Here is a 12,496-nt window from a genome sequence, read left to right on the forward strand (position 1 = left end):
GAAGGTCTTGGAGGTTTAACGTGAGTACCGACCGTATAGGCACAATCCCACTGTCCTCTTCGAACACGGATTGATCTGGAAACCACAATCAGAAGCTCGTCGTGACTGGAACGGCGGTACTGGTTTATACTAAATGCAAGCTTAGCATTCATACCAGTGGATGCGAGGCCTATCATATACCTTTACCGCAACTAAGGGGTATGATACGGCGCCTCAATTGTACAATGCAACTCTACACTTGAGTCCACAAGGAGCTCTTTCTGCGATGTGGGTACAACCTCAACCATCATGAATTTCAAATAACGGGGCCTTGAACATACTCCCAGCAATTCTTCCGGAATATATGCTCTTAGGGGCCATCTCGGTTCCTATATTACCAGATAACCTCCGATGATGTTTTGTGGCAAGTGCCAATTCAGATGAGTCCCTTGTAGACTTTGGTCTTATCGCCTTCCTCAAGTACGTGGGAGCGACACTCACCAATCCATCATGTGAGAGTACAAGGATACCCGGATTTGGCTTTGTCTAGTATCCAGCTCACCTGGATCCATATTAAAAATATCTGGATATTCTGAAGACGATTATTAAAATAATCCATGGAACAGATCTGCTTTACATCAAAGCGGATTCTACCCAATGCCGAAGTGCCGGATTAAAAAAATCGACAGTTTCTTCTAGTTTAGTGTAGCCAAACTATGCTCCGGTAAGTAAACCCTTCACTTGCCACCTTGTTGGCTTTTATATTTTAGAGAAAGCGGTTCTTAAATGAAAAAGGCGTTGGGATATATGATTGGCCCTAAAATAGCCTTTTTTTTTATCAAATAAAAAAATAAGGTCAATTAAACCATTATTCATAATCAATAACAGAAAAATATAAAATCAAAGAAATTTTAAAAGAAATAATGGTTATCCGACTCAGATTATTGCAATTTTCGGCAGCTCCGCTCCATTTTTAGGATTTGAGAAACCCGTTCCAATGTTTATAACTCAATAAAGAAGGGGACATGTAGCTCTCGAAATAGCGAGACATGCGGAGAATAAATACGTCGTTTGTAATTTCAAAAGAACAAAGAAAGCAACTAAAAGAAATACAGTATTCATTTTACATGTGGCTGGAACTTCTTCTAAGGAGCGTTGCATAACAACTCCGGTACCACTTTTATTCGCCATAATAATCTAATAATAGCAAGACCACATATCTCACGCAAAATGATCCCATATAGGCCTCACAACTATGAATATTTCTTTGTTTTTCGACTGTACTTGCGACGGTTTTGAGGATGGATATGATTATCTTTTCATGCCTTAAGCTCAAGGTGAAGCACTCATTTATTCTACGGGTTAGTTTTTGCTTGTTTTATTTCAATTGTAGGAACAACATTCTTAGCTTCCCTTGAAGAGATAAAGAATGCATAAAAATATTATAAAGTATAATAAAAATAACTAGAATAGAGTAAATATTATATTAAAAAATTTATCACGTATTTCAATATAGAAAAAGGAGAGAATAATCAAATCACAAACAAAATCGATCGTACGATATCATCAATATATAGATATATATATGTAAAGTATATAAATCTTAAACTAATTCGAATAAATCCATAAAATTTCTTCTTGTAGATCTTTAGAAAATTGCCCACATATATTTCACTCTATATTTTCGGTGGCCGATTCTATGCAGAAAAAAAACAACACAACATCAATCGCGTTCATAGTGAAAAATATTTCAAAAAATCGGCCGGCGTTATTGGTTGTGAAACCTCTAATTGTCCGCCAGCTTCTTCGAGGCGTGCTTTAAAATCAGGCGATTCATCAACGATACAAGGATGTCCGGCCGATGGCCAGAATAGGCAACAGCAATAACGACATAACGATAACACTTCACCATATTGATGATCCTCTGTAACACCATATCTTTTACGCAATTCATGATAGATTGGTTTCCAATCTTTTACGTCTCGTAAACGTTTATATTCTAATTTATTTAAAATGAAATTAATTTGATTATGGGTAAAGTGGAAACGACATAATTCACGCCAAATACGTTGCTCAGATACTATAGCTGCCATTAGATGCCAAGCGTTTGAAGAGGACTGGAAAAGAAGTGATTAGGTATCATTAAAGACTTTAATTTATTATAATAAAGTTAATATCTAAATATTTACATCTATCAGTAAGAGAAAGACAGCATAAATTATTTTATTGTATGGGATTTATTTAAGGAGGAGACGATCCAGATAAAATAAGGAATTAAAGCTGATATATTTCAGTAGGAACTGATAAAGTCAAAAGATTTCAGAAAATCATTATGGTCAAAGGGTCGTGTAGGTCACCAGGGCCAAACGTGGATTGATACCCACCATGGAGCATCTCCACCTCCACGTGGTGATCACTGGGAGTTCTTTCTTCATGAAAAACTGCATTTGGAGAAGGCGAGTCTTCCGCGCCTAAAAACGGAACAAAATGTACCAACTGGTCCTCCAGGTTGGGGGTTGGATGGGGCTGACAACCCTACACGTAAAGCAACTTGTTACGAAGCTACAACAGAAGCCTCGGACTGGACGGATAACACAACGACGAACCCGGCAACGACAAAGGAATAACAATTTACGCATTTTCTCATGGAACGTGCGCTCCCTGTACAGAGATGAAGCTGCTGAGCAGCTAGCCGATACCTTGTCCCAATATAAGGCTTATGTAACAGCGTTGCAAGAGATGCGATGGACAGGGACCGATTTCCTGGAGAAGAGTCAGCACACCATATATGATAGTGGCCATCCAGTAAACCATGTGCCCGGAGTAGGCAAAAAGAGAGAGTAATCAGCTAAAAAACCTGCTGTTATCGGCTTTGAAAACATAAGCGAACGGTTATGCACTCTGCACTTGCGACGACGTTGTTCCTCTCCTCGTCGTCATGGAAAAAACTAAGTATGACCAGGCTGTTTTTCGAAAATTGGAGAGTAGAAACTTCTTCGAACTGACGAACAACCCACTGCCCGAATCCATCAAAAGGGTCGATCGAGCGTTGAAGGAAGCTACTGTGGTATTCCCGAATATTGGGTGACTCCGAATGCCTAATCCTGCGCTTCCAAGAATCAGATGTCAGCCGAAGATCCACAAGGAAGGTAATGAGATGCGAGAAATCATTGCGGACTCGAACTCACCGACGTACAACATAGCCAAATGGTTGATTAATGAGTGCCAGAACCTGGGGACGACGAATAGTAAGTACTCAGTTGCTAACTCCCATGAATTAATAGAGAAGCTGTAACGCATTGAGAGGATGGATGATGACGAGGTGATGGTGTCGTTCGATGTAAAGGCATTTGGGAAACAATGCCCACACCAATAAAAGAGTCAATTTTCGAACTCGAGAGATGGCAGTTTGGATCTGGCCCGGAATGGAGAAGAAAAGTTCGTATCTATGCTAGCCTTGCCAGGCTCTGCATGAACGAAAACTATTTTACATTTCGGGACAGATTCTACAAAACTACTTCGGGAGTAGCGATGGGGAACCCCCTCTCGCCGTTACTCACTGAAAGGTTCATGTCATCAATCGAAGAAGAAATTGAATCGAGGGGAATAATGCCTAAAGTATGGTTTAGGTATGTAGACGACGTATTTGCGATCGTTAGAAGGGACGACATAGACATGGTCATCTTCTCTATAAACAAGATTCATAATTAAATCGAGTTTACACTAGAGGTAGAAAAGGATAGGGTTCTACCTTTCCTGGATCTAAATGTCGTCAACTCTAACGGAAAGCTTAAGTTCGAGATATATCGTAAGCCTACAGCAACGCAGAGAACGATACCGGTAACTTCACATCACACAAAAAATGGCTGCCTATAATTGCATGATTCACCGACTGATCACATACCCTCTTTCAAAATGCGGTTTCAATAAAGAACGACAGTACATTATTGACACCGCTATTAAGAATGGGTATAATTCTCAGACCAATGAGAAATTGATTGGAAGGAAAATCAGGCAACACAATAGGCATTCCTATACAACGCTATTTTGGCAGCAGGAGGCAACCACCAGACGAATAAGTATCCCATATTCCTACCTATTTAACAACCTCAGGAATTGGGTAAAAAAGTACCAACTGGAAATCGTAGGTTCGAGTCGATCATCCACCTTGCGGAGTTTACTGGGAAGCGTTAAGGATCCTTTGGGAGCGGACGAAAAAAACGGGATTTACCGAATAACGTGCAAAGACCGCAATAAAATATACATAGGACAAACGAAACGCCTGATAACGATGAGATTTGATGAGCACATCAGGGAAGCGGTAAATTGTGTTCGGAAACAAAAGTCGTCCATAAGGTCATCAGTGGCAGCGCACATAGTCGAAGAAGCCCATATCATTCAACGCGATAACCTTGAGCTCTTGCGGCATACAAACCGAACGACAACCTTGGACCCTTGAGAAAGTCTAGAAATTCTGACAGAAGACGCGACGCGGTTATTAAATACAGATTCCGGTAATTGCCCCCCAAAAATTAATAAGACTTGCCGCGGTAATTAATAGATAATTAGGTTAATAATTTAATGTTTTTTCTTTTTTTGTTAAAAGTAATTTAGGTAATTAGTGTTTTTAGTATAAATAGAACCGTAGAATCGCAATTGTTTTCAGTAGCTTTGTACTGATGAAGGGAGTAAGTTGCTCCCGAAATATATATACATAATAAAATAAAATTGTAGTTTGGAGTAAGCTACTGGTCTATCAATTTTAGACTTAACTACAAACAGAAGGCAATATCTAATATTCAAGGAAAAGATGCTAAAAAATAAATGACCCAATTTTCTTTAGCTAAATGTTTTGAATAGATACAAAATAGGACTTTTTTGCAAATATTAATTAGGACTTCTAGATTTTATTATATATATTATATTTAAGATGATATCAGTTAAGAGATCGTCACGTATACTAATTAGCATTTGGGACCTTTTATGGTACTTTCCATGATTTTCTTCAACACTTCAGGCGATAAATTCTGGGTCGTTCTATCACGTCAGTGTTTTTCAGCGGACATTCTCTTACAAATGCTTTATAATCACTGTTTGACGGAGTAAATTCTGCATTCTTGAGAGATCAGCCGAACGCAGTAGACGTCTTTGGACAGCAGCAAAGTGGTAAAACTTTTGAGAATTTTTAATTACAAATTTATTTTCTCTTTTTCAGCAGTGGATATCTTTTAGGTACCTTTTAGTGATAAGCGTGACTAGTGTTAAGTTTTTTTGTGAATAGAAAATAGTTTTTTTTGAAGAGTTTTTCGGCCGAAGCAGAAACCGTAATGGAGACAAGGGCCCAGAAAGCCCCAGAGGTCCGATTACTATCGGACCAAACCCAAGAAAATGGACTAATCGCCAGCCTGCAACGCAGTCTGGACGAAATAACTAAGCAGCTAGCCGCTGCAAAAAGAGAGATAGAGGAGCAGCGGAAGCAGAACGAGGGTCTGACAGCCCTCATCATCAAGAGTTTGCAGGAGTCGCTAGACCTCCAAACCCGCAAGAAAAAGGAAAACGGGAAGCGATTACGAATCGAGAGTCCACAAGTGTCGGACTCTGAGAGTAACTCCTTATCGGAAGAGGAGATGCCCACCGACAACACGGACAACACCGCCACCGAGGAGGAGGAAGATGTGGACTTTCCACCTCTGCCGCCACCGAAACCAGTGCCAATTCTTCCGCCCATTTTTAAAAAAGTAGTGAAGTCACCGGAAAAATCAAAGCCCACAGGACAGGAAAGTCCTTAGGCTAAAGAAGCTGAAAAGGATACGGTACCCGTAATTTTAAGGCAGCCATCAAAATGGCCAGCCATAGAGAAAGAATTGAGGAAAAGAAAAATTAATATCCTTCACGCTAGGAGGATACACCTGGGAGTGAGAATAACTCCAGAGCAGCCGAGCGACCAAGAGAACATTTTTTAGGGAAAGTGGAATTCAATTCCACACATATGTTCTCCCAGAATAGAAGAACATTAATGTTATAATCCGGGGGCTCGAGGGAATAGCGCCCGAGGATGTGAAAGAAGACCTTGAGGATCAGGGCTTCCATCCAATCGAGTGTTTTTTCATAAAAATGAAAAACGGACCCTCCAGACTATTAAAAGTATTAATGCCGAAAAATGATACCGGCATATACAATGTGAAATCGATTTGCCACCTGATTGTGAAAATCGAGTCCCAAAAACCGAGGACTTCGCAATCGCAGTGCCATAACTGCCAGCAGTTTGAGACACTCTGCGAACAACTGTTTCGCCGACGCACGTTGCGTTAAATGCGAGGGATCGGATCATTTCTCAAAATGCGAGAGGAAGCAGGTTGCCTTCTGCTCCAGAAGGCAACCTGCACCAACTGCAAGGGGGAACATCCAGCCAGCTAGGGCGGATGTCCAAAAAATCCTAAAAATATGAAGAAAACCTTCGCCCAGATGGCAAAATCTAACCCTTCCCCACAAGTATCACAGGTAGCACAACCAATCAACAAACCGACAGGAAAAACCCCAACAGCACCAAAAACTCGCTCTTCCACAGCGAACCCGAAGCCCGTACAAATGGATCAAGTGCTGAGCAGCATGCAAGCACAGATCCAAAACATGATGGAGTCAATGATGACCAAAATGATACAAAACCTGTTTAGCTCGCAGATCCCTCTAGGCAACCCAACCAACCAGCATGGTAAGCATTAAGTTAACATTATCTCGTGGAACGCAAATTCCGTAAAAGGAAAAATGGGAGAATTGAAGGAATTTCTTTACGAGGCAGAAGTAGACATACTACTCATCCAAGAAACGTTCCTCAAACCAACAGACCCACTTAAAATACCCAACTACGAAATGTACAGAAACGACCGACTTACTGGCCGTGGAGGAGGAACCGCAGTCTTCATCAAGAGAAACATCGAGCATCACCGCCTGGAAACACCACCCATCACGGGAATGGAAGCTACAGTCATCGAGGCAAGGACAGGACCAGCTGATGTAAAAATTATATCAGCCTACCGTCCACCATCAGCAGATAATTTTTCAGAGGACCTTCAACTGCTACTCAACGAGGACAAACCGACTTTTCTCGCCGAGGATCTGAACGCGCGTCATCGAGACTGGGGAGCAACCCGAAACACCAAAGCGGGGAAAGAACTGCTCACTTTCCTAAACGGAAACGGAGTAACTCTTCACGCACCAGAGGAACCAACACATTATGGACGCAGCACGACCGGCACCATAATCGATGTGGCTCTAACAAAGAATTACAACAACCACATCACAATTAACGTGTTGGACGACCTCTCGTCGGACCACAAACCGGTGCTATTTTCAATATACAACATATATATTGAAAATCCGCCGAAAATGATCAAAAGCACCAACTGGGACACTTACCGCCACATTCTAAGACAATACACCACAACGACAAAAGTGGAAACATCGGAACAGGTAGAGACAGAGATTCAAAACCTAACCGCCCAACTAACTTCAGCCAAACAGGAGAGCTCAACGGAGACAGAAGCAAACGATTAACAATACTACCGGCTCCCAAGAAATATTAAAAAAAAGAATAAGGGAGAGAAACCGGATCAGAAAAAGAGGAAGAATCACAGGAGATCCCAATCTGAAAAGAGAAGCGAATCGGCTCACCAACGTCATCAGAGATGACATTGACCGATTCAGGAACGAACAGTGGGAATACTTCCTCCAAAACTTAGAGCCGGGAAACAACAACTTCTGGCGGCTCAGCAAATATTTTAAAAGAAGCTCGAGAAGGCAAATGCCTACAATTCATGGTCCCAATGGCCTTGAATTCTACAAGGCGGGAAGGGCCGAAGCGTTCGCGGACTCACTCGAACTCCAGTTCAGTGAGAACAACGCATCGGACGATGAATCTGAAGAAGATTACAAGTCAGAAACAGAGACACAAGATGACTAAACACAAAGAGAAGACTGAGAACTGCAAACAGACCAACTGGAAGTCCAAACCATCATCCATGGGCTAAGCAGCAAAAAAGCCCCAGGATGGGAAATGATTACAAACGAGTGCATCAAGAACGCACCGAATAACATCGCCGAATCAATCACCGCAGTAATAAATGCAGTACTCCGTCTCAGAACACATCCAAAAGCATGGAAAAAGTCCATCATCATCCTACTGCCGAAACCGGGAAAGAACCCAACCTTGCCACAGAACTGGAGACCCATCAGCCTACTTCCTACAATTGGAAAAATTGCAGAAAGGATAATACGGAACAGACTGCAGGATCAACTCAACGAGCTCAACATCATCCCAGAGGAACAATACGGATTCAAACGAGAGCATTCATGCGAGCTATTACTGACCAGAGTTGTCCAGCACATTCGCAGTGGATTAAACAAGCGGAAATCGACCGGACTAATAATGTTCGACATATCGAAAGCTTTAGATAAAGTCTGGCACGCAGGGCTCGTAGCCAAACTGAAGAAATTTAAAATATCTGATTCACTGATAAGACTGATCCAATCCTTTATTACAGATCGAAGTTTTAGGGTGGCACTGGAGCAGCATCAATCAACAGAAAGAAGAATAGAGGCAGGAGTACCCCAAGGATCGCCGCTTTCACCGCTGTTATACACAGTATTCACGGCGGACATTCCAAGACAATTCAACCGCTTCACAGGGATCCACACTTCGAAACAGGCACGCCTCATCACAGACAATCTTCAGAAGGCAACCAACACAACTTTGGAATACTTCAAGAAGTGGAAGATCAAAATAAACCCGGAGAAGACCCAGGCAATCTTCATCACAAGAAAGAGAAAACAGAAACCGGGAAAAATCAAAATCGACAATCAGCCCATCGACTGGAAACTAACAGCGAAATATCTAGGACTGACTTTCGACAACAGACTAAATTAGAAAAAATACATCAAGGCCAAACGAGAAGCATGCACAGGTACGTTGAATTCCCTTTATCCTTTAATTAGAACTAAGAAACTAAATATTAAGAATAGACTTTTAATTTATAAGCAATTAATTCGCCCAGCCCTGCTATACGGGAGCAGTATTTTTTATCAAACGTGTAAGACAAATAAAAAACAATTGCGAATATGTCAGAATATAGCTGTAAGAAAAATTTTTAATGTCCCGCATTACATAAGAAATCTAGATATACATAGCGATCTAAGATTAGAACCTATAGATAAGTTTATTAAAGATAAAGCCCTGAAAGTGTTCAAAAAAATTGATTGACACAATAACAAAACCTTAAATATTTTAAAAATAGAAACTCAAAAAAATGAAACCTATCCTAGCTTAAGGGCACTAGTATTGTAAGGATATATAGTGTTATAAGTTAATTAGTATTATAGGATAATGTAATATTGTAAGTTAAGATGGTAGTGTAAGATAAAATAAAATATTATTATAAGTATTGTAAGTAATTTATAAGTAGTATAAGACAATATATAAGTATTATAAGGTTTGAACAAAAAAAAAAACCAGAAGAACGATAACAACCCGAGTAAAGATGGACAACAATGTCCACAGCGAAAAGGGGAGCAAAGGTGTCGAACACCAGCTCCGGTTACATCACAGTTCCAAGGAGTAAATTCTGAGTGAGCAAAACCATATCAAAAAACAACCTTCAATCATACTTTGACGTGTTTTCTCGATTCTCATTCATTTGTCTGACACATTTCAATGCCTGTTGAATTGTTTGCATAACCTAAACAAAAGCAGCGTCTACTCACCTCTAAATCTTTATGATCAGCAATACGTAGAATAATTTCTCTAATGCACTCTTCAGGTAAATCGTGTAATTTTGGACGAATTTCTGGTCCGGGCTAGAATAAAAAATTACAAAGAATAAAGGATTATTTAGAATAACTACAAAAAAAAAAACAAAGTAGTATTTCTAGCGATTAAATTATTTGAAACAAGAAAGGCTTGCTAGAGTTATTTATTGGTCTTGCAAATTCCGATATTTCAGGAACCATTTCTTCCCTTCATCAGTGCTAACAACAGGGAACAAGTGGTTCCCGAAACATAGGCATTTGCAAAGCCAATAAATAGCACTAGCGAATAAAAAAAGCAGCCTTTATTATTTCAAAAAAGAAAACCAAGTTGCGACACTACTGAAAACTTTTTCGACTAATTCAACTTACCTCCGTAATTTCTATTTGACTAGTTATACTTTGAATCCTTTGTATTGTTTTCACATGGTTTTTCCATAAATCTTGACTTCCTAATGGTTTGCCCCAACATTTTTGATTCTCTTTATTGACAATATCTTGTAATTGTACAGCTAGACCGCGCAAAACATTAATATTTTGTTGGCTATCACTTACTGAAATGACAAAGGAAACAAAAATCAAACGATGATCATTAATATAAATAAAATTAAATCTATATTAGATTCTTGCACGAGAATGGTAATTTCATATTATGCTTAGGTAGAGATGTTGAATGCACGCAATGGCTCGACTCAGTCATTATTAGGAAGAAGGAACAAGGAATAGACTCCCCGCGTTAGAAAATGGCTATATGTTCTTTTAGGCCGAAATAGTAATTTCACCTGTCAAATTACCACATATCTTAAAAAAAAAAACTAATTCGGAACGCTCATTTGTTAATTATGTTGGTTTAAAAATTGAATTCTCACAAGGCCGCAAAGAAAACGCGGTGACATCATCGAGCAAACAATTTGAATCTTATCTACGTGAAGGCATCCGGTTTAGTGTTTGTTATTTGTTACCTTTCAAGTAATCAACCAGTTTTTTAACAGGAAAATGGGAAATTGATGCATCCCTGGACAATCCTTCAAGTTACTTTACATTTCGGAAGTTGCCGGGCTACTGAAGTTTCTTAGGTCGAGTTGCGACGTCACACAACATGGCGCGGGCTTTTCAGTCTGTTTGAATTTGGTTGAAATTTAAAATGCTGATAATTTCAAAAACACAGTTTTTTTTAAGAACGGTCTTTGAGAGTTTTGTTAAATTATACCATAGAAATAATTTCCGCTATTAGTGAAAGTAAGGCTGGACAATGATTAGGCAATCGTAGATTACGCAAAACATAAAAAGAACATATTTCGGAAAAAAGGAATCTAGATAACTGCAACCCCGAGATTAATTGAAAACCAAATTGTCGCCTTGCCTTTGAGGGCAAGATGAAAAAAATCAAATCGAATCGGTTATCCCCCCCACCGAACTTGATTCGCAATCCGAATATATCTCGGTTAAATCAGGTCTGAATATTTATGTGAAGTCTACTCTGGTCTTTCTACCGATTCGCTCTTAGAAGTCCCTTCAACAAAAGCATCGCTTATTTTTCTACGCATTTTTTCTGACGAGTAATCCACTTTTGCAGTCCCGCCTCAAAGAAGTCCGCCCCCTAACCTCTTGAGAAACCTAGGAACTTCGCAATTCGTCGTCCGTCTCGAATCGTTGACCGCCTAGATACTCCTTCAACTTCGGAAACATAGAAATCGCTGGGTGCAACGTCAGGGAATGACTTCCCAGCCAAATTCCTCGATTAAGTCCTTCGTTTGTTGCGAGACATGCGATGTATATTGTCGTGGTGCAGTCTTACGCCTTTGGTTTATTTTCCTCTCCGACGACTTTAAATTGCCCGTCTGAATTTATTCAAGGTCTCGCAATACCTTATATAGTTTCTTATGGTCCCTCTAGGCATAAACTCGATAAGCAGTACACTACGTTGCAATGACTTTTCCTGTCGACAGCTTCTGCTTAAATTTCTTTGGGTTTGGCGACACGGTGTTTTGCCTTTGGCAAAATTGTTGTTTTGTTTCCAGGGTAACGTAATAGCACCACGTTTCATCCCCCGTAACAATCGAGTCTAAGAAGTCTTCAGTATTCTTGTCGCATTCACTCAGAAACTCCCGAGCACAGTCGACGCGCTGCTGTTTGTAGATTTCTGAAAGCATGTGCGGCACCCCGCGCACAGCACACGTCTTTTGATAGCCAAATTTTTCTTCCAAAATCGTGTCAATTGAAACTTCAGGAGCCTCAGGAATTTCAACACCTAATTGCTGGATTGTAATTCGCCGATCTTCGAGCATGATAAGCGAATCATGCTCTTCGCCATAACTTAGTTGGAGTTCGACGGCTTCCCGCTCTGTTGAATGCTTATACACTTTTCCCCATACACTTCGCTTAACTGGCGATGAATTTCTATGGTTGGTAACTTTTTTGCGTGCAAAAATCGGATGACTGCACAAATTTTGCGGGTCCATCACGAATGGCTGTCAGGCCGGTAGTGACCCTCTCAGACGGGCGATTGTTGTTGGGATTGGTAGTGGGGGACCAACGAACAAGGTAGTGTTGCCAGACTTGGCCTAGCCTCACGCACGACAAAGTTACAACGTTGGAAGCCTTATTTTTGAAACTGTGATAAATACAAAAATTGAATACCGCTGGTACTGACGTGGGGTCCTCAGTTTCAATCGCAAGGTGGAGGTGATCTCATAAGACGCGCTCTCGTGCCTCCACC

General features: G+C 40.4%; 1 protein-coding gene across 1 annotated transcript in view; it reads right to left on the reverse strand.

Annotated features, from left to right (window-relative positions):
- Positions 1 to 1,449: 1,449 nt before the first annotated feature.
- The window catches only part of LOC119647507 (F-box only protein 25), a 50,202-nt gene continuing 39,155 nt past the window's right edge, over positions 1,450 to 12,496 (reverse strand). The window contains exons 3-5 of the mRNA XM_038048467.1: positions 10,150 to 10,331; positions 9,736 to 9,828; positions 1,450 to 2,096 (exon numbers count right to left, since the gene is read on the reverse strand). Coding sequence (XP_037904395.1) covers positions 1,713 to 2,096; positions 9,736 to 9,828; positions 10,150 to 10,331 — 659 coding nt within the window. The 3' untranslated portion in view covers positions 1,450 to 1,712. The remainder of the gene's footprint in view (positions 2,097 to 9,735; positions 9,829 to 10,149; positions 10,332 to 12,496) is intronic.

Source organism: Hermetia illucens, chromosome 2 (assembly GCF_905115235.1).
Source record: "Hermetia illucens chromosome 2, iHerIll2.2.curated.20191125, whole genome shotgun sequence".
In the NCBI taxonomy this organism is placed as follows: domain Eukaryota; kingdom Metazoa; phylum Arthropoda; class Insecta; order Diptera; family Stratiomyidae; genus Hermetia; species Hermetia illucens.